Raw genomic sequence first — 27,050 nt, 5'->3', positions numbered from 1 at the left:
CACACCACCCCAACCCCCCCTCTCCCCTCCAGGACAGTAGAAGAAGGGCTAAGAAAGAACTACGCTAGTAATGGCAAAAAAAGAAGAAGAGGGCCCCAAGTTGGTACTTGGGTGCGCCTATTGTGCACTACCATGGCTATGGACATCCTGCAGTACCAAAATGACAATACTAGGTAGACCACTTCCACTGCAAACGGCTATAACTAGGAGATTGTCTATGTGACTTAAAAGTCACAGCAGAACAGAGAAGGGGGATCCTGGGGATCCCTTTGGCACTCCACATAAGGTGGTGTGTGCCACTCTCTAAGGCTATAGAGTTTTGGGAGAGATGCTAAGTAGCCCTCTATCCTTTAGAAGAAGTTACTCTCTTACCTGGTAACGTTCTTTCGATGGGATGGTCCGACGACGTATAACATATCTATGACATGTAATCACCACAGCTGTGCTGCTTCGGAAAATCTTCGGCGTCTGCGTCCTACGTCGATCTGCTGCCCTCAAGGACCTCCTCCGACGGCTGACGTCACTGGATGTTATAAGTAGGACGCACGACGCCTGTAGCCTCAGTTGTAGTTTTTTTTCCCAGAACGTGTGGCACCAGTCTTCTGCCAGTCTGACACACAAAGCCTTGCGGAAACGTATGATGCAATCGCATAAGACATTCTGTAGCGGGGCAGGGAGGGAGCGATATGGAATACGTCGTCGGACCATCCGATCGAAAGAACGTTACCAGGTAAGAGAGTAACTTGTTCTTCGAGGGGATTGGGTCCTCCGACGTATTCCATATCTATGACAGACCCCCAAAGCAGTACCAATGCAAGGAGGTGGGAAAAGAATTTAGAAAACAGAAATTTAGAATGCCCAATCAAATTGCGGAGTAAAGGACCGCCTTGCCAAAGGCCAGATCCTGCCCACGGATGGAATCGAGCGATTAGTGACGTACAAACGTATGTACCGAAGCCCAGGTGGCTGCATCACAGATGTTACGAATAGGAACACCCCTCTGTAGGGCAGTAGAGGCAGCCATACCCCTGGTAGAATGGGCCCACAAGCCGACCGGTGGGTCCTTACCCACCAAGCAGTAACACTCAGATAGCCAAAACAATCCAGCGAGACAAAGTCTGTTTCGTCACAGCTTGTCCCAAACGCTTTCCAGCGTAAACAATGAAGAGTTGATCGTCCACTTTGACACGGGACATGCGTGAAATATAAAAGCTTAACGCTCTCCTAGGATCAAGCCTATGGAGCCTCTCCTCTTGCTTACCAGGATGTGGAGGAGGATAAAACGCCGGAAGAACAACCTTCTGGCCTAAATGAAATTCCAACACCACCTTCGGAAGAAATGAAGGACGAACTCTAAGGACAACCCTGTCCTTATGAAACACAGTGAAGGGTGGCTTAACTGAAAGTGCCTGTAACTCACTCACTCTGCGAGCGGAAGTGACCGCAACCAAAAAATACAGTTTTAAGAGTTAACAGTCTCAAAGGGCATGAATGCAAAGGCTCAATCTCAATCGGAGCACCCATCAGAAACTTGAGAACAAGGTTCAAATCCCAAACGGGCACCCGGAAAGGTGACGGAGGTAACACATTAGTGAGCCCTTTCAGAAACTGAGAAATTAAAGGAATTTTAAAATAGGAACACTCTTCAGACGAGCGCTTAAATATAGACAGCACCGCCAGGTTACCTTTAACGGTACCCACTTGCAAGCCCCTGTGGGCCAAAGAAAGCAAAAAAGACAGAACCATGGGAATGTCACATGCAAAAGGATCCACATTCTTAATCCTGCACCAGTCGCAGAACTTACGCCAACGGTACAGGGGCTTTGTTGCAGGCCGTCTGGCCGAGAGCAACACCTCCATCACGTCTTCAGGGAGGTCCCAATCCTTATATCTCCACCTTTCAGAAACCAAGCGTGAAGGTTGAAGGATCTGACCTCTGGATGGAGAACCTGACCCCCACCTCCCGTGAGAGCAGATTGTCTCGGTAGGGAAGACGACGTGGAGGACAGATGGACAAGTCAAGAAGGTCCGGGTACCACATCCTCCGGGCCCACGGCGGAGCAATGAGGATCATCTGGGAACCGAACCTCTGGAACCTCCGCAGTACTTGTGGGATGACGGGGACTGGAGGAAACGCGTACAGCAGTGGGAATGACCACTCCACCATGAACGTGTCTCCTAGGGCTCCTGTTGGAGGAAATTCCCGCGAGCAGAACCTCTCGCACTTCCGGTTGACACTGGAGGCGTTCACTTGAAGGGTCCCCCAAAGGGCAAAGATCTCCAGGAGAATCTCCTGAGCCAACTCCCACTCGTGAGAGATCGCGCTCTGCCTGCTCAGAGCGTCCGCTGTCTTGTTTTCGTCTCTGGCCAGATGAACTGCTGAGATCGAAACTTCCTGCTGGATTGCCCAGAACCACAGCTGCATCGCCTCCCTGCACAGAGGAAGTGACCCTGCCCCCACCCCCCTTTTTGTTGAGGTAGTGCATGGCTACCGTGTTGTCCGTCAGGATCAGGACATTCTTCCTTCGCACAGTCGGCAGAAAAGCCTTCAGGGCTAGCCTGACGGTCCTCAGCTCCAACAGATAGATATGGATTCTGCACTCAGACAGAGACCAACGACCGCTGACTCAACTTGTTGGCATGAGCTCCCCATCCTGTGAGGGATGCGTCCGTCATGATCGTCACCTCCGGCCAGGGTAGCCAAAGTGGAGCCCCCTTCATCAGATTGTCTTCGACAGCCCACCACAGAAGGTCCTGGGCGACCGAGGACGTCACCTGAACAGGGTCCGACAACCTGCTTGAGTGCCCATTGCAAAGATCTCATCCGCAACCTGGCCTCTGGCACCAGAAGAATGCAAGATGCCTTGAGGCCGAGCAACCTCAAGAACTCGAACGCTGGGAGACTCTGGGCAAGCTGAAACTTGTGCACCATCTGCTGAATGTGATGAGCCCTCACCTGGGGAGGAAAACACTGCCCCAGGGACGTGTCGAGCACAGCTCCAATGTACTGGAGCCTCTGAGTTGGTGTCAAATGGGACTTCTTGAAGTTGAGGGAGAAGCCCAGCTTGTGGAGGGAGTGGCAGGTGACTGACAGATGATGCAGGACTTGCTCGGGAGAGCGCGCCCTGATCAATCAATCGTCCAGGTAGGGGTAGACGTGAATCACCCCTTTCCTGAGGTGCGCTGCCACCACTACCATGAGCTTGGTGAAGACCCGCAGGGCGGAGGTCAACCCGAAAGGCAGGACCCAAAACTGAAAGTGCGAGTCGCCAACCGCGAACCTCAGGTACTTCTTGTGCTTTGGATGTATCGGCACATGAAAATAAGCGTCCTTGAGGTCGAGAGACACCAACCAGTCCTGAAGTTGAAGGGCCTGGTGGACTTGAGAGAGAGTAACCATCTTGAACTTGTCCTTCCTGAGGAGTTTGTTCAAACCGCGCAAGTCCATGATGGGTCTCAAACCCCCGTCTTTCTTGGAAATCAAAAAATAAGGGGAATACCCATCCCTTGTTCTTCTCCGTTACAGGCACCAGTTCTATGGTGCCTTTCTCCAGCGTGGATTGAATTTCCTGCGCAAGGAGCGGATCCGGACTCTTCAAAGAGAGATTCCCCGGTGGATTGTCTTGAGGCCTCTTCCGGAAAGGAAGACAGTAGCCGTGGGCTATGATGTCCAGAACCCACACATCTGAAGTAATGGCGCGCCACTCTGCAAGATGCTGCGCCAGCCTTCCCCCAACCGGCGAACCATGGGACATGGCCTCATGACTGAGCTGAAGCGGCTGCTTCCTCGAAGGCACCAAAGGTGCACATGGTCTCGAGCGCGTCGAGGACCGGGACCTGGAATGGGCATGACGAGAACGATTCCCCTTGTCCGAGCGGGACCTCTCCCGCGAATCGTGCCGACCACTCGAGTCCGAAGGCGTGCGATCAGTGTCTCTCGACCGATCTTGACAGACCCCACTCGGAGGCGCGGACGGATCAGTGCCCTGCGATTCGAGAATCACCAACATTTTCGTCCCGAAGGAAGCCCATTCCTCTGGCGTCGCATGCTTGATGGGATAAGCGACCCGCCGACGGGCTGAGTCCTCGGATGAGGACGGGGAAGGCGACCGATGACGGCGCTTCCGGGAGTGCCTCTAAGAGGCAGAGGAGTGGCGGAACCGACTCCAGGACCGAGGAACCACTGGACTTCCAACGACGATGCAGAGAGTCGCCCCTCAAATCGTCTGTCGAAAGCCCTGCAGACCTCGACTTCCGTGGCTTGGACACCTTACCTACCGACAACTTCCTCTTGCGCTCCCGCAAGGCTTTGGACGTGAGCTACTGGCAGTCGACAGTCATCCGTGTCATGGGCCTCCCCTAGGCACCAGAGGCAGGAGTCGTGCGAGTCCGTCACCGGCATCTTGGACCCACAGTCCCCGCACTTCTTAAAGCCCGGACGCGGGGTGTAAGACGAGGTAGACATCTTCATGAAGAATATACTTCACAATACGAACAGGTTCGAAGAACCGAGAAAGAACAGAAACTCCAAAGAGTCGAGGCGCACTGAGATCTCCGAAGCGAACACGTTCGCGGAAAAAACGGAACTGAGGCTACGGGCGTCGTGCGTCTTACTTATAACATCCAGCGACGTCGGCTGTTGGAGGAGGTCCTCGAGGGCGGCGTATCGACATGATCGACGCAGGACGCAGATGCCGAAGATTTTCCGAAGCAGCTGTGGCGATTACATGTCATAGATATGGAATATGTCGGAGGACCCAATCCCCTCGAACTGTAGTTTACTCGAGGATATAGAAAAATGATCTTAAAGAAGGATCCTAAGGGTCTCCAGCAACACTGTCCATACAGAGCTGTGTGCCGGAGTTGCAAAACCACAGATGCTTTTAAGAGCTATGGAGCAGACAGTCTAGACTCCATAGTACAGGTAGAATACAAAGACTAAAGTACCAAAAGACAGAGCCCACAAGAATGAATGAGTGGACAAAGCGCTCCACTCATTCAGGATTGAAAAAAAGCTCCAGAAGTCCAGCAAAAAGTGCTGGGGATCTCGGTAGGAGAGGGGATAAAGCATCAAAAGGATACATTTCCCCAACAGTCAGGATTGCACCCTAGTGCAGCTAGGCATGTGGCACTGCCAGTAAAGTAGGGCTACAGCCATGTGTTAGGCAGGATTGTGTGCAGTATCCTTTGGAAGACTACAGCAACCTTGACCTCCTGGCAATATGGAACCCAACCTTTTGTATAAGTCTGTACTACACAGGCTGGTAGTGTGGCTGAGCAGCCAGGCTCATCTCAAGAGGGGTCAATGTGAGAAGTGGGGTTCTAACACTGAGTTTCACAGTCACAGTTATTCAAATAAACACTTACACTCAAGGTTTCCTGATTAAACAATTATTAATTTAACAGTCAGTTATAAAAGCCTTCTTCAGAAGGGACCAAAACATGTAACGATTATAATACACTTCAAAACACACTCTGTTTCTCTAAATCAGATTATACTCATTGGAGATGGCACACAGACACTTCCTACACTCTCAGGTGACTTAAATAACTAGGACACTGGACATTAATTTATCACTGGTACATTCAGAGAAATACAGAGTTTGGGTGCAAAGGGTTAGATATGGGAATAAAACAAAGGTTAACAAATAATTATTTAACTGGTAAGTACTTTTAAAACCCTCTAATGCAAAGTAAATTAACCCTTTCCTGGGGGAAAGGCAAAACCACAAAGTCAGAGGTGGAAAAGGCTCTCAGCGAGCTAGGACAGTCAATGTAAATGCTGGCTTCTGTTCCTGTGTGGCTCTGCATATCCTGTTGGTCCTGTGCCTCAGTCGTGGGGAAAAGAGGGAGGACGTCTCGGGACTCCTGCAGCACAATGTGAAGGTCGGCGGCAGCAATTGGCAAACTTCAATTCAGCGGCACTTTGCAGTTTCAGCTCCTCGCGTCTATAGCAAATAGCAACACTGCGGTTCTCGGATACCACTTTAGACTTTCCTCGCATCTGGGGTCCAGTACTCTGTTGAGGTGGCTCATGCTTGGTAAATCCTGCTTCAGGGAAGTCTGGAGGATGTTCCTGGAGTTCGGGTCAGACTTAAGAGCGATGCACTCGATCTGGTGTTCCTCTTCCTGGCACTTCCGTTCCAGCAGCAGTGTAAGTAAATCCAGCTTTCAGCGGATGTCCAGGCGAGTTCACTTTGGCATTGATTGGTCCCACCCACCCAAGGGGTGAAGTCGTCTAGTCGAAATGAATTCAGAGCTTCAGCACAGCAGCAGGACTACACCGGGCAAACCAACGGTCCAGGAGTTGCAGCAGGCGTCTCTTCCAAGTTCTTCTTCGGATTCCTTCTTCCCGTGGTCGACTCTGCCTTCCAAGCCAAAAAGACTCGCCTTTTATGCAGGTTTCTCCCATTCATTCCAGCCGACCTGTCAAACAGCAAGGTGGCTGTCCTCAAAGGACAGCCAGACGGCCAATCACCTTTGGGTGATTTCCTGTAACCAAGGGGATTAAGCACAGGGAGGTTCGGGCAGCTCCCTCACTTCCTACCTGTGCCGGAAATACTGGAGCCAGAGGCAGGCTTCACTTGTGAATCCCGCCGAAGACAAACCGAACAAAGGGACCCAAACTGGTTTGGCACGCAGAGTAAATCTCAAAAAGGACTTTTCCAACAAGACATGGCAAAAAAAGAAAACCAGGGTCATTTTGACGAAATGGGCACCCTTGGGTGCCTTACTGCAGCTGCGAACGCAACCCGTGGTAAAAACACACAATGGTAGCAAAAAGTAAACCACTGCCACCAGCCATTAATTGTAGAAAGGGTAACATAAAAATGTTACATGAGAAACTAGACAAAAGGGATACTAAGTAACCCCTCCAGCACCCTATTGTAAGATAGTGTGTGCTGGGTCTAGAAAGTTACAAAATAAAGTAAAGTCAATTTCACTTCACTGCTGTTGGAAACAGTAGTTTCACCAAGAGAAGGTATTTAAACCTTTGGGAAATCTAAGAGACTTCCCTGTGCCACTGTGTTAGGAAGAATTCTCATAAATGTGCCAATTCCTCCCACCTTAGAGCCCTCCAGCTCTTTTGCTAAACTTTGGGACTTTTCAATTCTGTTTGTTTTCTGTGTTTGTTTCTTTTGGTTATGGAGTCTAACCAACTCCATAGGCATCATCTTTTTGATTTGTGTCACACAGCACCCTCAGTGCAGTGACACAGGGAAGCCGTCCAGGCCGTCCCAAGGTTTAAATACCTTCTCTGGGATAAACTACTGTTTCCCAGAGAAAGTAAAGTGAAATTGACTTTACTAGTCTTTTAAAATTCCTAGACCCAGCACACCCTATCTTACAATAGAGTGCTGGAGGGGTTACTTAGTATCCCCTATGTCTAGATACTCATGTAGCAGTCAAATGCTACCCTTTCCTCTCAGAATGGCTGGTGGCAGTGGTTTTACAATGAACTACCATGATTTTTCTCGACTGCAAACTATCCGCAGCTCGGATAGCGTTAAATTGCGGGAGCCATGTTTTTCAAGCAGGTGCCCGAGCCCTTTGTTTAACCAGGTCACGGTCTTCTTTTTTTCGCCATTTCTTTTTGGAAAGGTCCTTCTACAGTTTTATTCTACATTCCTAACCAGGTTTGGTCCCTTCGTTCATTCGCCTTTGGCAGGCTTCAGGAGTGAAGACCGCCTCTGCGCTAAAGTGTCTGGGGTGGGCAGTAAGTGAGGGAGGTGCCCGAAACTCCCTGTGCTCAGTCTCCTAGGAGACCCAATTGCACTCCGATTGGCTGGCTGACTGTCCAGCAAGGACAGACACCCTGCTGGGTGAGTGACAGCTAGGCTGGAATGAATGGGAGAGGACTGAATAAAAGGCTAGTCTCTTGGTTTGGAAGGCAGAGTCGACCACTGGCACGAAGGAACCGAAGAAGAGCTTGAAGAGGACGGCTGCTGCAACTCCTGGACCGTTGATTTGCCCGGTTTGCCCGGTGAAGTACTACTGCAGGTCCGAATCGCCAAGTTCACATCGACAGAGAAGCTCCTTGAAGGACGACTTCTCCCTTTGAGTTGGTGGGACCAATCAACTCAAAAGTAAGCCACCTGGACACCTTATCTCGGAGCTGGATGTATTTCCTCAGTGCAGCAGGACACCGTAGAACCAGGGAGAGGGACACCAGTTTGTGTGCTTTACTCACAACCACCGAAATTGAAGTTTGCCAGTTGCCAGCCTTTGACTGTCCGAGTGCAGTACAGGAGTCCCTCAACATCCTCCCTCTTGTCCCCTCGACTGAGACCCAGGAACAGCGAGATCTGCAGGAATTGCCAGGAACAGAAGTCATCAGCTGCATCCTTTTCTTCATTGTATGGTACTGTGAAATGAAACAGAGAACTTACCTCTCGCGGTGAAAGTGCTTGAAACTTTTGCAACTTGCAGGCCTAATCAGCTTGTGACCCAACATATGATTCTTCTTTTTACAAACTACTTCTGAAAACTTTTGCAGAGACGTTACCGTTTACTTACCAGAACCGCTTTATCCTATCCAAGACTTTAGCCCATTGACTTTGGCCTAGCCTATTGAATGGAATTGACTCTTCTGGTGAACTCTACAATTATTCTTAGACAGTGCAAATATTTAGTCTTTTTATGTTCTGATAACCTATGCCTTTCTGCTCCTCCTTCAAAGTATTCAGAATGCCTCAGAAACTTAGAAGTATATTTGTGTGCGACATATATTGCCGCCTCCTACTGAATGTTTTATAACCGACTGTGAAATAAATTAATAAGTATTTTACCAAGAAACCTTGAGTGCAAGAGTCTATTTGAACACCTGTGATTGTAGACCTCTGTGTAACATCATTACTGCTCACATTCCCCTCTTGAGATATGCCTGGCTGCTCAGCAACACTACCAAAACTGTGTAGTACAGACTTATTCCAAAGGTTGGTTTGCTTACACCTGTAGTCTTGGTTGTGTGTAATGGACCCAAAGGGTACTGCATACAAACTGCCTAACACACTGCACTGAGGGTGCTCTGTCTCAATGCAAAGATGATGCCTATGGAGTTTGTCAGACTCCAAAGTCAAAAGAAACAGAGTCCAAATCACATAAAAATACATGAGGGAGTGGGAAAAAGGTCTCACTCTCTCCAGGTTAGAAATTAAAAGTCCTAAAGTCCAGCAAAAGAGCTGGGTGTCTCTAAGGTAGAAGGGAATTGGAATTAGCACATTTCTGAGAATTTTCCCTAACACTCGCACCCCCCCTCTCCTCCAACCCAGACTAAGGGACAGGAGGATTTAATCCACTCCTGGATGAATCTCCTTACTCCAGTCGGTCATACTTTCTGGCGAGACCATCAGCATTTTGGTGATTACACCTTTACACCTTGACCTGTGTTATATGGTGAAATCAAACCCCTGAAGGCTGATTGACTATCTTAACAATTCAGGATTTCCCCCTTCATCTCCATTAACCATCTCAAGGGTTGGTGGTATGTTTGAATTATAAAAGTAGATCTGTACAAGTATGGTCTAAACTTCTTCAAAGACCACACAATGGCAAAACATTGACGTTCTATGGTTGCCAACCTTGTTTCTCGGTCCTTCAGTTTCCTGCTGATGAAGCAGATAGGGTGTTCCCTGCCTTTCTCATCCAGCTGACTCAGAACTGCACCTATTCCTGTATTTGAGTTTGTACAATAAAGGATTGGTTGTAGTCAGGAGCTCTCAAGACTGGAGCTTGACAAAGGGCTTTCTTAGTCCTTCAAATGCCTTAGTGCACTCCTCATTCCACCTGACCTTCTTGGGGAATTTGGGTGAGGAGATCACATTCAAGGGAGAAGCAATGGTTCCATAGTTCTCTATGAAGTTCCTATATTAACCAGTGAGACCCCAAAAGGCTCTCACCTGGGTTTGAGTAGTAGGTGTGACCCAGTACTGTACAGCTTGTACTTTGCTAGGCAATGGCCCGATTTCACCTCCTCCTCCTCCCCCATGTCCAAGACAGGCCACTTTTCTCTGACCTATTTGACACTTGCTTGCCTTTATGTGTTAGGGAGAATTCTGATAAATGTGCAAATTCCCTTCACCTTAGAGATCCCCAGTAACTTTGCTGGATTTTGATGACTTGATTTTTTTTTCCTGGAAAGAGTGTGAGCCTTTTCTCCCCACTTTTTCATGTATTTGGATGTGTGTTTCTCACTGGTGTTTTTTGTTTATGGCGCTTTAGATAACTCCATAGGCATCATCTTTTCATGTGTGTTACACAGCACCCTCAGTGCAGTGACACAGGAATGTCTTTTAGACTTCCCAAAGGTTTAAATACCTTCTCTAGGATAAACTACTATTTCCCACAGAATGTAACGTGAAATTGACTTTACTAGTCTTTCCAAATTCCTAGACCCAGCACACACCATCTTACAATGGAGTGCTGGAGGGGTTACATACTATCACCTGTGTCTGAATACTCACGTAGCAGTCAAATGCTACCCTTTCCTATTGAAAAGGCTGGTGGCAGTGGTTTTACAACGAACTACCATGATTTCCCACGACCGCGAACACCGGTAGCTAAAAATCACGGGAGCCATGTTTTTCAAGATGGCGCCTTAAGCCCCTTTGTTTAAACATGTCCCAGTCTCCTTTTTTTCGCCGTTTCTTTTTGGAAAGGTCCTTCTAGTGTTTGTTTCTGCGTGCCAAACCAGGTTTGGTTCCTTTGTTCGTATGCCTTTGGTGGACTTAAGGACTGAAGACCGCCTCTGGCGTCCGAGTGTCTGGGGTGGGCAGGAAGTTAGGGAGGTGCCCGAAACTCCCTGTGCTTGGTCTCCTAGAGGACCCAAATGCACTATGGCGTGATTGGCTGGCTGACTATCCGTCAAGGACAGCCACCCTGCTGGGTGAGTGACAGCGAGGCTGGAATGAAAGGGAGAAAACTGTTTAAAAGGCAAGTCTCTTGGACTAGAAAGCAGAGTCGACCACTGGAAAGAAAGAACCGAAGAAGAGCTGGAAGAGGACACCTGCTGCAACTCCTGGACCGTTGGTTTGCCCTGTGAAGCCCTGCTGCAGGTCCGAATTTCCAAACTCCTTTGGACAGAGAAGCTCCTTCAAGGAAGGCTTCTTCCTTTGAGTTGATGGGACCAATCAACTCATAAGACATCTGGATACCTTTCTCAAGGCTGGTTAGGATTAACCAGGGTGAGGGACACCAGCTTGTGTTCTTGAATCTAAAGCTACTGGAACTGAAGTGACTCCATCTTGTTTGCTTTTTCGACGATCCCGTGCAGTGCAGGAGTCCCCCGACGTCCTCCCTCTTGTCCCCACGACTGAGGCTTAGGAACAGTGGGATCTGCAGGAAGTTCCAGGAACTAACGACTTCAGCGCTGGATTTGTTTCTTCATACTAAGCTACTGTGCCAACCCGACTGAGAGAACGCCACTCTCGCAGTGAAGTTCGTAAAACTTTCCCAACTTGCAGGCCTAATCAGCTTGTGGCACCACAAATGATTCTTTTTCGCCTAAACTACTTCTGAGAACTTTTGCAAAGACTTTACCGTTTGATACCAGAACTGCTCTTTCCTATCCAGAACACTAACCCATTGACATTGACCTGGCGTATTGACTTGAATTGAACTCTTCTGGTGAATTGAAACTATTTTCACTAACACGTATATGTGGTTTATTCTACTTACCTTGTCCTTTTCCTCACTTCTAAGTAACTGAACTGCCATTTGTCTCCCATTTCAGGGGAGCTCAAACTTTCTCTAAATCTTGGACTTTTGTATTGAAGGGTATTGGTATATAATAAGTTGTCTTCTTCAAGTGAAATGTTTTTTTAAATGATTGTGTAATAAATTAACAAGCGTTTTACCAAGAAACCTTAAGTATAAATGTTTACTTGAAGCACTGTGATTGAAGGTCCTCTGTGTAATTACTTGTATTTGTATTTATTTTGTATTTATTTGTATTGCACACCTTGCCCTGGGGCATCTGGGCGCATAATTTGCAAAGGTAATGGTTACATACAGGAAGGCAAATTCCCAGGGGGAAAAACAAATCTTAACAATGAAAAAGCTGACTTAAGGCAAAATACATGTTACAGTCAAGTACTTTGTTCCATTGGTTACAATTCACAATTTCTGGTAGTATTACTAGGGCATACTGCAGAGTAAACTGGAGTGCAGATGATATATAGACGTTACATGTACAAAGGAAGGCAAGGCCTCTGATAAAACATAGAACCATAATATTTTATGTAAGTTAGGTGGATGAGGTAGATGCGTCAAGCTCAAAGAGCCAGAGTTTGATTTTGTTCTTAAAGGAGTGGAAGGACGATTCCGTTCTAAGTGTGGTAGGTATTGTATTTCAGAGTTTGGAAGCAAGGACTGGGAAGCTTGCTTCCCCGGCTGTCTGAAGCTTGAAGCTAAGTATAGACAGTGTGTGGACATGGGCTGACCTCAAGGGTCTGTTGGCATTGTGCCGCGTGTAGCGATTGGCTAGGTAAGCGGGTGCCAAGTTGTTCTGGGCCTTGTAAATTAAAGCAAGGGATTTGAGCGACATTCGGTGAACGCCGGGGAGCCAATGTAAGTTGCATCTTGTGTCAGAGATGTGTGATCTCCTCGGGAGGTTAAGGGCAGTCCTGATGGCATTATTCTGGTTAACTTGTAACTTTGTCAATGTTTCTTTGGCTAGTCCCTAAATATAGGGCGTTGCAGTAATCCATTTTTGCCATGATTAGCGTTCTGGCGAGGACAATTCAGTTATCGGTCGTCAGGAACGGTCTGCAGGCTGTGATAAATTTGCAGGTGTAAGCCGACGCAGATACAACCACATTCGTTTGTCTGGTGAGAGATAGTGTTGAGTCTAAGTAAATACCAAGTGTTTTTGTGTCGTTGGACACTTTAATGATGTTCCCATCAATGGTAAATGATTTGTAGGCAGGGTCTAGTTTATTAAGTTTGAAGTGAGAGCCGAGGACGTAGTAACTCCGTTTTTTCATCATTGAGGCAGAGCCTGTGATGTGGCATCCAACCCTGGATGACTGTGTAAACTTCATTGAGTGCTTTAGAGTCAGAAACATAGTCGCCTGTTATGGGGATGAGTATCTGGGTGTCGTCAGCATAATTGGTGTAGGAGACACCCAGATAGTCAAGTATGTCAAAGAGTGGCTTTGTAAAAACGTTGTACAATGTGGGAGGGACCCAGGAACCTTGTGGGACTCCCAATGGGACAGGTGCTGGTTTGGCAGATGGAGAGAACACCCCTCATGGTTCTGTTAGCCAAGAAGGAACTGATCCACGATGAGGCACCATCTGAGAAATGAGCAGCTATTTTAAGGTGATGACAGAATTTTATGCTCTACCAAATCGAAAGCTGCTGAAAGATCAAGAAGAAGTAGGAGTGCCAACTTGCCCTTGTCTTTCAGGTCCTCAATTTGTGTTTTTAAGTCAATCAGGGCGGTTTCCGTCCCATGTCTGGGACGGAAACCTGATTGGCGGAGAGCCAATAGTTGGTTTGAGGTATTCCTGAATTTGTAAGTAGGCAGCGCGATCCAGGATTTTTAGTAAGTATGGCACAGTAGTAATAGGCCTATAATTGGATGGGTTACTCGGGTCAAGGTTGGGCTTTTTGACTAATGGGATAACCCATGCATCCTTGAGATTGTCCGGACAATACCAGATCTGAATGAGGCGTTTATGAAGGTGGTGATAAAAGGCGCAAGATCATGAGCAGCCTCCTTGATAATAGGAGCAGGGCATGAATCACCTTGGAAGTTTGAGGGCTTGAGCTTCTTGATAATATTTTCGACTTCCCCAATAGAGAGAGGTGCGAAGCTGAATGGTTTGAAGGCATGTTTAGGGGTGGGCAAGTTGCGCGACGGGGAGTTAAGTGCTGAGTCTGAAAGGTTACTTCTTTTAGCGTTAATTTTGGATTGAAGGGTAGAGATTTTGACTAGAAGTGCCTTTTTGATGTTGGTACACCAGGCGGTGTCGGGTACATGTGACCAGAGGGGCTACAGGGGACTCTAATTTCTTTAGGATCTTAAAGAGTTCCTTTGTGTTTGATTGTGCTTTCAGAATACGTTTATTGTAAACGTCTTTTTTGGCTGCAAATAAGGCTACTTTATAGATAGAGGAGGCATTGGTTAGGTTATTTTTGTTAATTAGAGACGGTATACTTTTCCACTGCGACTCAGCCTTTCTTTTTTCTTTATGTAGGTCTCTAAATTGTGGAGTGGACCAGGAATTGAGGTTAGTGTTTGCGCAGTTTTAGCGGTGCGATGGTGTTAAGGACTTTTAGCATGGCATGATTATATGCATCCACTAGAACTGTGGGGTCTGAGCAGCAGGTCAACGCAATAAGGGGGAGAAGTTTCTCCGCCGTGATATCCTTCTTGTTACGGGTATGGATAGATGGGGCGAGGTTAGGTTTGGACGTTTGAGGGTTGGAGTTAATGGCGAAAATTATTTTATGATGGTCGGACCATGAGCAAGGTGTCACTGAGATCAGGTTGAGAGTACAGTTCAGGTCTGCAACCCAGTCAAGGGTGCGACCTTTGTTATGTGTAGGGTCTTTGATGTATTGTGTAAGGCTGAAGACTGTTAGTGTATTTGCAAGGTCCAGGGCTTTAGTATCGTTCACATCTTGGTATCATAGATTGAAATCACCAAGTAGAAGGATTTGCGAGTTAGGCTTAGTATTAGTAGCAAGGATGGATGATACGTCCTCAATGAAGGTGGAGATGGGACCTGGAGGCCTATAGATAAGGTGCACTGTAGCAGTTTGGTTAGGGGAGATGGGTAGTTTAATGGAGAGTAGTTCTGCAGATGGGATCTGAAGGTTGGAGATCGCTCTGAGTTCAAAAGAACTTTTGAAAATAAAGGCTAATCCTCCAGCCTTTGTTTGATTGGTATCCCTGTCGCATCTGATGATGGAATAGTTGTCGGGGATTGCCAAGAACGTAGGGGCCAGCTGATGCATGCAACCAGGTTTCGGTGATAGCCAGGAAGTCTAGGTTTTCGGAAGGTATTATGTCAGCGATATCAAGAGCATGCGCGGGGAGGGAACGGGCATTGATGAGCGCGCCTATGAGCTTAGTGTCTTTGGCATTGGTGCGGCTGGAGGCTAAGTGGGGTGGAGCATTTTTGTTGGATGCCAGCACAGTGGCTGAGTTGTACGAAGGTGAAGGGTTGTTGTTCGGCGCTAATGATTTGGTGTTAGGATAAAGGTGCAGTCGGTAGGTCATATGGTGGAGTCTAGATGCCAGATATAGAGCACCAGAAGTGGGAACGACAAAGTACCTTATAAATGTAGACATGAGTGTTATCCTCAGAACATCGTGAGCAGTGATGATGCAGGGTTTCTGGCAGACGGCAGGGAAGGCTTGTACAGGAAGCAGCCTTGTTTGGGGCCTTGGCGAGGAAGGCCGGCTCACGCCTGCCGGCGTGTGATTGGCCCACTAATAGGCAAAAGTGGCCAATGGTAGCATCTGACGGGGCCGGTTGGGGGTGAGGCAGGGGTAGGCGCCTGGGACTACTAGCCGGCCATCTTTAAAAGTGCGCCCATGTGCATCCCAATGTGGGAGCACATAAACAAATGGAGCAAACGTAGATTGGAAGCCTGCAGCGGTCATTTCAGCAGGCAGAAGTTAACGCGCAGACAAGAGCGCTTTTCCGAGATATGCACAGTGAAATGCCACAGATTGTCAAATAAACCCACGGGCTTACCACGATGAAGGGGGAAGCTCCAGCTTCTAGGTGTTGCACTGTTCCTGCAGTGGAGATGGGACATGTACTGCTCACATTCACTCTTGAGATAAGCCTGGCTTCTCCGCTCGCTACCAAATATTGTGTGGTACAGACTTATACCAAAGGTTAGTTTGGCTAACACCTGTAGTCCTAATTGTGTGTAGTAGTCCCAGAGGGTACTGCATGCAATTCCGCCTAACATTATGGTCAGATGGGCCTGCTCAAGAGCCTGCAATACATATCCTAAGTGGTCAATATGCTCTTCCCAAGTGGGGCTGAACACTGCAATGTCATCCAAGTATGCCATGCAGAAGTCCTCCATCTCATTCGGAACATGATTTACCATCCTTTGGAATGTAGCAGGTGCATTCTTTAGTCCAAAAGGCATAAAGGCATAACCTTAAACTGGTAGAGGCCTCCTGGGCTGGAAAATGCAGTTTTCTCCTTGGCATGGTCTGTCAGAGCTATTTGCCAATAGCCTGAGGTTAGGTCAAATGTACTCAGGTACTCGGCTGAACCAAGTTTATCCACCAGTTCATCTGCCCTAGGTAAAGGATGGGCATCAGTCGTGGTGACTGCCTTAAGAGCTCTATAGTCCACACAGTACTCAACTCCTTGGATCCTGCCTTTGGTACTAGTACAACTGGACTAGCCCATGGACTTGTAGATGGCTCCATCACCCCGAGATCAAGCATCTTTTTGACCTCTTCCTTTATGTGGGTTCTTACATGGTCTGACAATCTGTAACCCCTGCTTTTGACAGGTAGACGGCCACCTGTCTACCTGTCCTGTTCCTTTTTTGACTGCTTACTCTCTCTGTTCTGTCCTCCCCTCCCCTCTCCCTTTTCCTATATCCTCCCTTTACTTTCTTCTATGCACTTACTCTATCAGAATTGTCCCTAGACCTAGTATGATAGCAACCTCGTCTGTCGCTCCCCCAAACCCTTACTGTCCCCCCCCTCCCTCCCTCCAGCACTATCTGAAACGTTGTCAGGTCTAGTACGATAGTCGCTTGTTTTGTTCCTCTCCTCCCTTCCTGCACCCCTCTCCCTCACCTTTTGTTTTCCTCCGGCTCTACCAGAAATGTCGTCAGGCCTAGTACGGTATGCGCCCGTCTGTTTCCATTTCCTTCCCACTCTCCCGCTCCCTTCCTTGCACTATCTGAAATGTCGTCAGGCCGAGTATGATAGTAATTTCACATCCTTACTGTTCATGGCGTGTAAGAATGACGTTGTATTTTCCCTTGTTCCCTCCCTTGCCTTGAAGCGCTTTGAAACACATTGTGTATAGGCGCTATATAAATAAACGATCATATCATATATCATACCAGTGAGGATATCATGCTGGCAGCAAGGGGTCAAGCCTGGTGTCAGTGAAAACAGGGAGGCAAACTCCTCCTGTTGTTTCAGAGTCAGATCAGAAGAGAGACTAACTCCTATTTTCCCTTCTAAAGGCTGTCCCCTGAGAAGGTCAGGTAGAGGGTCACTCTCCTCCTCTTCTTGATCAGATGCTAAGAGCAAAGCTCCCAGTTCTGGTCTGGATACATATGCCTTTAGGCGGTTGGTGTAAAAGACCCTGGGGGCCTCCTTCGGATTGCCCAAGTCCATCAAATAATTGACCTCTCCAAGTTTGCCCACAACCTTGGAAGGGTCCAATCCATTTGTCCTGTTAGGCCCTCTGCCTTGTAGGTACTATAACTACAACTAGCTGGTCTTGAGTAAACTCAACCATGTTGGCCTTCTGGTCATGCCAATGTTTAACCAGAGCCTGATCTGCTTTCAAGTCATCAGAAGCTTCTGTCATCATGTGTGTCATTCTCCTTCGGAGAATTAACACAGTCAGTTACTCTCACTGGCTTGTGGAAAGGAGCACTCTCCAACCCTTCCTTGATTAGGGCCAATGGACCTCTAACCAGATGACCATAGAGGAGCTCAAAGGGGCTGAAGCCAACCCCTTCTTGAGGGATTTCTCTTTAAGCAAAGAGAAAGCATGGCAGTAGAAGGTCCCACTTTCTTCTAAGGGGCTCTTCTAAGGCACACATCATGCTCTTCAGGGTTCTATTAAACCTCTCCACCAACCCATTGGTTTGGGGATGGTAGGCTGTTGAGAACTTGTAGGTCACTCCACAGTTTTGCCACATGGCTTGCATGTAGTGGGACATAAAACTGGTCCCCCTGTCTAAGATAACCTCATAAGGAAAACCTACCCGGATAGAAATACCAAGGAGGACCTTAGCCATTCCTGAGCAGTAACAGTTCTCATAGGTGTAGCTTCAGAATACATGATAGCATGGTCTACCACAACCAATCTAAAAAGGTTTCCTGAAGATGTGGAGGGTCTAGGGGAACAAAAATGTCAATCCATACCCCCTCAAAAGGAACTCCCACCACTGGGAGAGCCACCAAATGTGCCACGTTCTTGGCTCCACTCTTGCCAAAAGTCTGACAAGTGCGACAACTTCTACAGAATGTATCTACATCAGACCCCATCTTAGGCTAGTAGAAATATAGAGAAATCCTTTCCTTGGTCTTTTTAAAACTTAAGTGACCAGCTCAGGGAATGTCATGGGCTAACAGTAGAAACTGTTGTCTCCCCTCCTGAGGCATTACAAGTCTTCTATAGTACCCTGGGTTAGACTGTATTGGCTCACTGTAAAGAAGGCCATCCTCCCAGTACAGCATGTGCTTCCCTGGCTCTTGCCCATCCAGCTGGGAAGCTGACTGTTGGCGAACTCCTTCAAGAGTAGGACCCCCTTTGACCTCTGCTGAAGTCTGCCCTACAGGGGCCGCCTTCTGCAAGCAAAGTCTGCAGCTCGGGATGGTCTTTAGGATACAGATCTCCAACAGGGGGAAGGGCTTCGTCCAGCTCTGTTTCACCAGTAGCTGGTTCACCATCCTCTGGTTGGTCCTCCCACTCAGCCTCAGCTGGTGGAGAGTTGAGCAAAGTTTGTATGCAGTACCCTTTGGGACCACTACACACAATTAGGACTACAGGTGTAAGCAAAACTAACCTTTGGTATAAGTCTGTACACACAGTTTTTGGTAGAAAGCTGAGCAGACAGGCTTATCTCAAGAGGGAGTGTGAGCTTGTAAGGAGGTTACACAAAGGTCTATAATCACAAGTATTCAGATAGACACTTACACTCAAGGTTTCTTGGTAAAACACTTCTTAATTTATTACACAGTCAGTTAGAAAACATTCACTAAAAGGAGGCAATCAATATCACACAGAAATATACTACAATACTTTTACACTAACCAGTTCTGAAACATTTAAGCTACTTTGAAGGAGGAGAAAAATGGCATTCAGAGCATGTGAAGTAGGAGCAAAAAGGCATAAGTTAATAAAACGAATATTACAATTACTTTAAAACAGTGCAAATAGTTTGAGGTCACCAGAGGAGTTGATTCAATGCAATAGGTAGGCCAAAGTCAATGTACTAGAGTCTTTTATAGGTAAAAACGGTTCTGGTATTTAAACGGAAAAGTCTTTGCCACGGTTCTCAGACATAGATCACGGAAGAAAGGTTCTTATGTCGGGTCAAAAGCTGACTAGGCCTGCAAGTTGCCAAAGTTCCACAAACTTTTGCATTGAGAGGCAAGTTTGCTCGGTCGGGTTTTCACAGTACCTTACATTGAAGAAAAAGTTGCAGCTGAAGACTTCTGTTCCTGGTAGTTCTTGCAGACCTCGCTGTTCCTAAGCCTCAGTCGTGGGGACAAGAGGGAGAATGTCGGGGGGACTCCTGCTCTGCACGGGGACTGGTCACAAAGCAGGCAAACTTGCAATTCTTCGATTCCAGTAGCTGTCTTCAAGCACCCAAACTGGTGTCCTTCTCCCTGGTTAATCCTAACCAGCTCAGATAATGGTTTCCAGGTGGCTTACAGGATGAATGGTCCTACCAACTCAAAGGAAGAAGTCGTCCTTGAAGGGCTTCTCTGTCGAGATGAATTTCGAGCTTCAGCACAGCAGCAGGGCTTCACCGGGCAAACCAACGGTCCAGGGGTTGCAGCAGGAGTCTCTTCCAAGTTCTTCTTCAGATTCCTTCGTCCAGTGGTCGACTCTGCTTTCCAGGCCAAAAAGCCTAATCTTTTATGCAGGTTTCTCCCATTCATTACAGCCTATCTGTCAATCACACAGCAGGGTGGCTGTCCTTCAAGGACAGCCAGCTGGCTAATCACCTTTGGGTGCATTCCTGTAACCAAGGGGATTAAGCACAGGGACTTTCTGGCACCTCCCTCACTTCCTGCCCTTGCCAGACATACTGGAGCCGCCAGAGGCGGGCTTCACTTGTGAATCCCGCAAAAAACAAACCAAACAAAGGGACCAAACCTGGTTTGGCGTGCAGAGTAAATCTCAAGAAGGACCTCTCCAACAAGAAAACGCGAAAAAAGACAACCTGGGCCATTTTGACAAAATGGGCACATGGGTGCCTTACTGCAGCTGCGAACGCAGCCCGCGGTAAAAATACACAATGGTAGTAAAAAGTAAACCACTGCCACCAGCCATTAATTGTAGAAAAGGTAACATATACATGTTACATGAGAAACTAGACAAAGGGGACACTAAGAAACCCCTCCAGTACCCCATGGTAAGATAGTGTGTACTGGGTCTAGAAAGTTACAAATTGCTATTAAAGTCAATTTCACTTCACTGCTCTTGGAAACAGTTTCACCAAGAGTAGGCATTTAAATTGGGAAAATCTAAGAGACTTCCCTGTGCCACTGTACTAAAGGTGCTGTGTGTCACAATGTAAAGATGATGCCTATGGAGTTTGTCAGACTCCAAAGTCAAAAGAAACACAGAGTCCAAATCACAGAATACATGAGAGGGGGTGGGAAAAAGGTCTCACTCTCTCCAGGTGAGAAATTAAAATCCTAAAGTCCAGCAAAAGAGCTGGGGATCTCGAAGGCAGAGGGGAATTAGCACATTTCTGAGAATTCTCCCTTGCACCATGCTTAGACACAATTGTACCCATAGGAATGACAATAGTAGACTATTAACAATACTGCTGTGCCAATAGATTTAGTTTGTCATGGTCAGGCAAAATTATACAAAATTGAGTGTTGTAATGGTAGGAATATGGAACAAAATGCCCTTGATTTATGACAAGTCAATTAACGAGAGTGCAAGAAGGCAACATCAGGACCATGAATAACTATTAGCAAGAAAACATTGGAGTGAGGAATGCCCCGAGACAGACAGCACTGTAACAGAGAGGCAAATGCAAAAGTGGATCTCACTGTTCCCTTCACAAAAGGGTGTCAGAGTTTTGGTGGGGTGTAAAAAGGTACATTAATTACCTGTAAATTCCCCAAAGAACCTTTTACAGACAAGCCGTAGCAGGGGCCGGATGTTAAGTTTCAGCTCCTCCTTGGTCAGGTGGATCCCAAGCTCCTCCAGTGTGTGCGGCAAGGTGGTGTCCACATCGCCAACCACCTAAGTAAAGAACATGTGTCAATGATAACAATCAACCGGATAGGGGCTTTAAACATCTGCACTTAGTTTTTCAACACAGAGCGCAAGCCTTCACATAAGAAGCCAGGGGGCGGGGGGAGCACTGCCACGTACTGGTGGAGAAAGAAGAGCAGTGATGGCTTTCCGTTAGGGGAGCTTTCCTAAAGTCCTTCTGGTAGCAAGACCTTAGTAAGCTATCCAGTGGTTTGTAGATCTCCAACTCTTAGTATCAGTCTGTACTAACTGAGGACCTTGGTAGAGGGGCAAAGCAGTCAGGCTTATCTTAAGAGAAAGATGGGAGCTGTAGGTAAGTACACCGAATCTAGCTAGAGGGGCACAGCAAAGATGTACTTACATCTACTTACTTATAACTTATACTTATAACTTACTTCAAAGTTATATAAAAGTATATTTTTATACCAGGATCACTTTAAATACTTTAGACGTTTATACTAGAACACTTAGGAATACTTGATAATACACTTCAAAGGGCACTTTCACTCTTGTGTTTGTTCGCGGTTACATTTGTAGCAACGTTAGAAAGGAAAAAGACAATGTTATCGTAATATCGGTTAATGCGCACTCAAGTTGTTTTCAGCAGTTTATACGGTAATGCATTTAGTCTGCAAACTCATATAGTAGCCTGGCCTAGCAGTTCGGGTTGGCCGCTACCTTCGGTGGCGGCAGCTGCTGACTGATTTGCACATGGCTGGTCCCCTTTTGCAATGGCGCAGACGGGCTAAAAAACGGTGGTGTGGAAGGTTGCCCAGAGCAATTGCCAGTGGTTAAGATTCATTCGAAACCTTCCACCCATCACTTTTGTGGTCAACTCATATAGTAAAGTCACCTAAAGAAAGGAAAATGGTTAGTTAGTGTAACATGAGCTTAGTTCAAGGTTCTAGAGACGGTTTCTTTGCATAGTAAGTCCTTTAAGTCCCGAAACGCAAACCTAGCTAAATGCAGTTCGGATAAGACTTGAAGTCTTGCCAAACAGTGAACTATGAAGAGTTCCTTTGGATTTTTCCAGTCTCTAGTGTTATTGAAGCAGCAAATTATTATTTTTATTATATTATATATATTTCTATTATATTAATTATATATTATAATTAATGCCTGAACTACTCGTATGTACCTGTTGTATATTCCTATGCATTCTCTGTTCAACCTCTGCATCAGATTTATAATGTGTATTGACCTGACATTATGTTGTAACCTATGAACAAATATTGCCCGATTATGTAACGCTATGCATCTCTGTAAGACATGCGTCCAGATGCCTCAGGGTCAGGTGCGCAATTCAAATAATACAAATACAAATTAACTAACAAGGAAGACCTTAAAACTGGCAAGAGAAAGGGATACAAGCAGCGGCATGGGTCTGATGTAAGAGCGGGTTGCCCATTGACACCTCTATGTGCACTCCGACACTGTGGAGGCACTTCTTGGAATCAGGTAAGCAATACCTTTTTCCCTACAGTACCCTAGGTTAGAAGGAAATGGTTTGTGCTGGATGGCTGCGATTTTGCTGCTCTGGACCCGACTTACGGATTCCTTGGTCTAATGACTGAAGGCAGAACAATGGACGGGATCTCTTAGCAGCAGTCGCGAAGGAGGACCTGTAGCACGACTTCAGCAACTTCTGGGTTCACTTTGCGAATTTGGCACCTTTTCTGCAGCACCAACAAAGGACATGGATCGGCCCCGGACAATCTTCTTTGCTTCCTTCAGCCCCACGCACTCAAGAGGGGGTCTGTGCGATTTGGATCAGATAGCTGCAATGTCCTTACGGGTTCAGAAAAGATTTGGACGGATTTGGCCTTTCCACAACGATGCACTCAAAATGGGAAGTAGGTCTGCTGGTACTAGGGTTCCGTAGCTCTGGAAACTCCTAGCACCTCGGGAAATGGCTTGTTTCAAAGTTCTTCCTGGGACTGGTTGTTCCAACCAGTCAAAGGGAATGAGTTGTCCTCTTCGGAGCTCATCTGTCGCATACAAAACGGGGTCATGACAGCAGTCGTCACTTCACAGTGTTGCAAAGGGTCTGCAGGCGTCTCTGGTCGTAGTCTTCTTCAGTTGCTTGAGCTTCCAGAGGCCAACTTGCTTTTCACTCCAGAAGCCTCGCCTTTTATACAGTTCCAGCACACACTCTGAAATCTCTCTCAGCATTTTATAGAAAGGGGCGTTTGGCTATCCAATCAGGACAGCCAGGCCACCTCTGGGAGTTGGGCCTATTCAGGCAATCTGGCAGCCAAAAGACGGGGGTGGAAAACTCTTCTCCCACTTTCTGCCTGCCCAGACACTGGAGCCTAGGCAGGGATACCCGAGGGTACCCTCCAAAGACAAAACACACACAAAGGCTTCCCCCCTCCCAGAATGCAGGAAGGGCTAACAAAGAACAACCATGCTAGTAATGGCGAGAAAAGAAGGATGGTCCCTAGTTGGTAGTTGGGTGTCCTTATTGTGCACTACTGTGTGGAAGTGAGGGGTCGTTTGGGCCTCCCCTCATACATTCAGCACAAAATGAACCACTTGCTCGTGCAATAGCGGGGGACGCCTCCATTGCACGTATGCTAACATTAGTATAAGTGTGGCTATTGCGGGGGACACCTGGCTTCCATTTTGTGTGCCCGACTCCATCTTGGGACTAGGCCTCACTGCGATAATACGAAAAGGCTTCTCTCCCCTCTGCAGCGCCGCGCACACCGTGCTCATGGCCCCCACTTTTTCTCACTCTGTCTGAAAGCTTCAGAGCTCAATTTCTCACGGATACGCCGGGGAAAATTGAAACAAATACTACACTGTATCATCTCACCCTTACTGTGAGATCACTGTCCTGTATGTGAACCGGCTCGTACCATGCCTTGTAGCTCATCCATCTCCACAAACCCGCCAGTGCCCTCTTACCCACCCTGTTGGAAAATGACTGCCATTTAACCCTGTGCCCTCCTAAGGTATTCTCTTGATGTACCAGAAGTGTGACCCTGCTGGGAAGCCCACCCCAGCATGCCCCCTACTAAAATCAGACCTGTCACAGTATATTGCACCCTCGAACTAACAAATGTCAGTGTGCCCCATACTTGCTTTGATCGCACAGGCCCGCCCCATGACCGCGGTTATCACACTAACCAAGACCCCTAAGCCCGGTACCCCATATAAGTCCCAATGAATGATGTTCTGATTATATGCATGCAATTTATAGGTTTACAAAGATTTACTCAAAGGTATACTAATGATCATTGTTTATTGTATGTCTAGTGGAAGTTTTTCATGTTAGCTTAGTTAGTGTCCGCCCTATCTCACCGCAACCGAACCCTCACACCCTTCCATGACGCTGGCAGCCGGACCATGTGACGTTCACCCTCCCACCAACTGGGCAACCAATCCGGATGAAGCTGTTCCTACTTTTCCTATATGTATCTTTATTGTCTAGTCAATCCTGCACTGGTTTAGTACCCTATGTTAGTTGCGTCATCTATGACGCTGTTTTACTTTATATGTTCATGTAATTGTAATGTTTGTCAGAGTGCTCTCGAGGCAGCAGAGTTCTCTGGATGCCAACTTTATGTAAAGCAAACTAACTCTTGCAAACTGTTCTCTTAGTCTCATTCCCCATTGGGGTGTCTTATATTTTTGGATTTGCATATGTAAGTCGGGGAGTGAGCCTTTACATTTGGTGACCCCCCGCAACGTGATCGGGACAGGTGCGCTGAGGCCCCGTGCCGTGCAGCGAGATCCGGGACGCCCCCAGCAAAACCATTGCCTCCGCGCGGTTGACCAGTGTGTGCACAAAACGAAAGGTTCAAAGGGTCCCCATCATCTTTGCAAATACCCACCTAACTGCTCGCCAAGGCGGGTAATGGCTTGATTGGGGTGCAGACCCGATTGTGGATAGACCGTGAATGGAGGCTCTCGGACCACCCTGCTGAACACGTGAGTACTGGTTGCGAGACTCTCAGGGGAGAAGGAAAAATTGAGAAATAAGGGTATAAAAGATAAGGGTGACGGAAATAGTGGGAAAGTGAAAAACTGGAAGTTGGGTTCAGGGGCTGTGTGAGTGCAACGGAGGCTTTTTCTTATCTATCCTTTATTTTTTTTTATTTTATTTTTTTACATTTGTAGAGTGCACTGCAGCCCAAAGGCATTGAGGCGCTTGTTATAGGGAAATATACGTAAGCAAGATTACAAAACAAGCAGTGGTTACTTAGTTACAGCATATGAGCAAGGTTACAAAGTACAGTTAGGGTGTTCACTTTAGGTTACAGTAGTGTACAAGGTAACAGCTTGCTTGGGAGTTTGACCGCAACCAAAAATACAGTTTTAAGAGTTAACAGTCTCAAAGGGCATGAATGCAAAGGCTCAAACGGAGCACCTATCAGAAACGTGAGAACAATGTTCAAATCCCAACCGGGCACCCGGAAAGGTGACGGAGGGAACACATTAGTGAGCCCTTTTAGAAACTGAGAAATTAAAGAAACTTTAAAAAAGGGACACTCTTCAGACGAGCGCTTAAATATGGACAGCGCTGCCAGGTAACCTTTAACGGTACCCACTTGCAAGCCCCTGTGGGCCAAAGAAAGCAAAAAAGACAGAACCATGGGAATGTCACGTGCAAAAGGATCCACATTCTTAACCCTGCACCAGTCGCAGAACTTACACCAACGGCAACGGTACAGGGACTTTGTTGCGGGCCGTCTGGCCGAGAGTAACACCTCCATCACGTCTTCAGGGAGGTCCCAATCCTTATACCTCAACCTTTCAGAAACCAAGTGTGAAGGTTGAGGGATCTGACCTCTGGATGGAGAACCTGACCCCCCGCACCCCTCCCGTGAAAGCAGATCGTCTCGGTAGGGAAGACGACATGGAGGGCAGATGGACAAGTCGATGGACAAGTCGAGAAGGTCCGGGTACCACGTCCTCCGGGCCCATGCCGGAGCAATGAGGATCATCCGGGAACCGAACCTCCGTAACCTCCGCAGTACTTGCGGGATGACGGGGACTGGAGGAAACGCGTACAGCAGTGGGAATGACCACTCCACCACGAACGTGTCTCCTAAGGCTCCTTTTGGAGGAAATTCCCGCAAGCAGAACCTCTTGCACTTCCGGTTGACACTGGAGGCGAAGAGATCCACTTCAGGGGTCCCCCAAAGGGCGAAGATCTCCAGTAGAATCTTCTGAGCCAACTCCCACTCGTGAGAGATCGCGCTCTGCCTGCTCAGAGCGTCCGCCGTCTCGTTTTCGTCTCCGGCCAGATGAACTGGCGAGATCGAAACTTCCTGCTGGATTGCCCAGAACCAGAGCTGCATCGCCTCCCTGCACAGAGGAAGTGACCCTGCCCCCCCCTTTTTGTTGCGGTAATGCATGGCCACCGTGTTGTCCGTCAGGATCAGGACATTCTTCCCTCGCACAGTTGGCAGAAAAGCCTTTAGGGCTAGCCTGACGGCCCTCAGCTCCAACAGATTGATATGGAGTCTGGACTCCGACGGAGACCAACGACCGCTGACTGTCAACTCGTTGGCATGAGCTCCCCATCCCGTAAGGGATACATCCGTCACGATCATCGCCTCCGGCCAGGGTAGCCAAAATGGAGCCCCCTTCATCAGATTGTCTTCGACGGCCCACCACAGAACATCCTGGGAGACCGAGGATGGCACCTGAAGAGGGTCCGACAACCTGCCGGAGGACTTAGACCACTGGAGCTCGAGTGCCCATTGCAAAGATCTCATTCGCAACCTGGCCTCTGGCACCAGAAGAATGCAGGATGCCATGAGGCCGAGCAATCTCAAAAACTCGAACGCTGGGAGACTCTGGGCAAGCTGAAACTTGTGCACCATCTGCTGAATGTGATGAGCCCTCACCTGGGGAGG

At 47.6% G+C, this 27,050-nt stretch overlaps 1 protein-coding gene across 1 annotated transcript in view; it reads right to left on the bottom strand.

The window, feature by feature from the left end:
• EFTUD2 (elongation factor Tu GTP binding domain containing 2) overlaps nt 1–27,050 on the bottom strand; it is a 511,582-nt gene that overhangs the window by 237,654 nt on the left and 246,878 nt on the right. Inside the window, exon 14 of the mRNA XM_069634260.1 lies at nt 21,033–21,168. Coding sequence (XP_069490361.1) covers nt 21,033–21,168 — 136 coding nt within the window. The remainder of the gene's footprint in view (nt 1–21,032; nt 21,169–27,050) is intronic.

This window comes from Ambystoma mexicanum, chromosome 13 (assembly GCF_040938575.1).
Source record: "Ambystoma mexicanum isolate Mex_15411 chromosome 13, UKY_AmexF1_1, whole genome shotgun sequence".
In the NCBI taxonomy this organism is placed as follows: domain Eukaryota; kingdom Metazoa; phylum Chordata; class Amphibia; order Caudata; family Ambystomatidae; genus Ambystoma; species Ambystoma mexicanum.
This window is presented reverse-complemented; position numbering and strand designations above follow the sequence as displayed.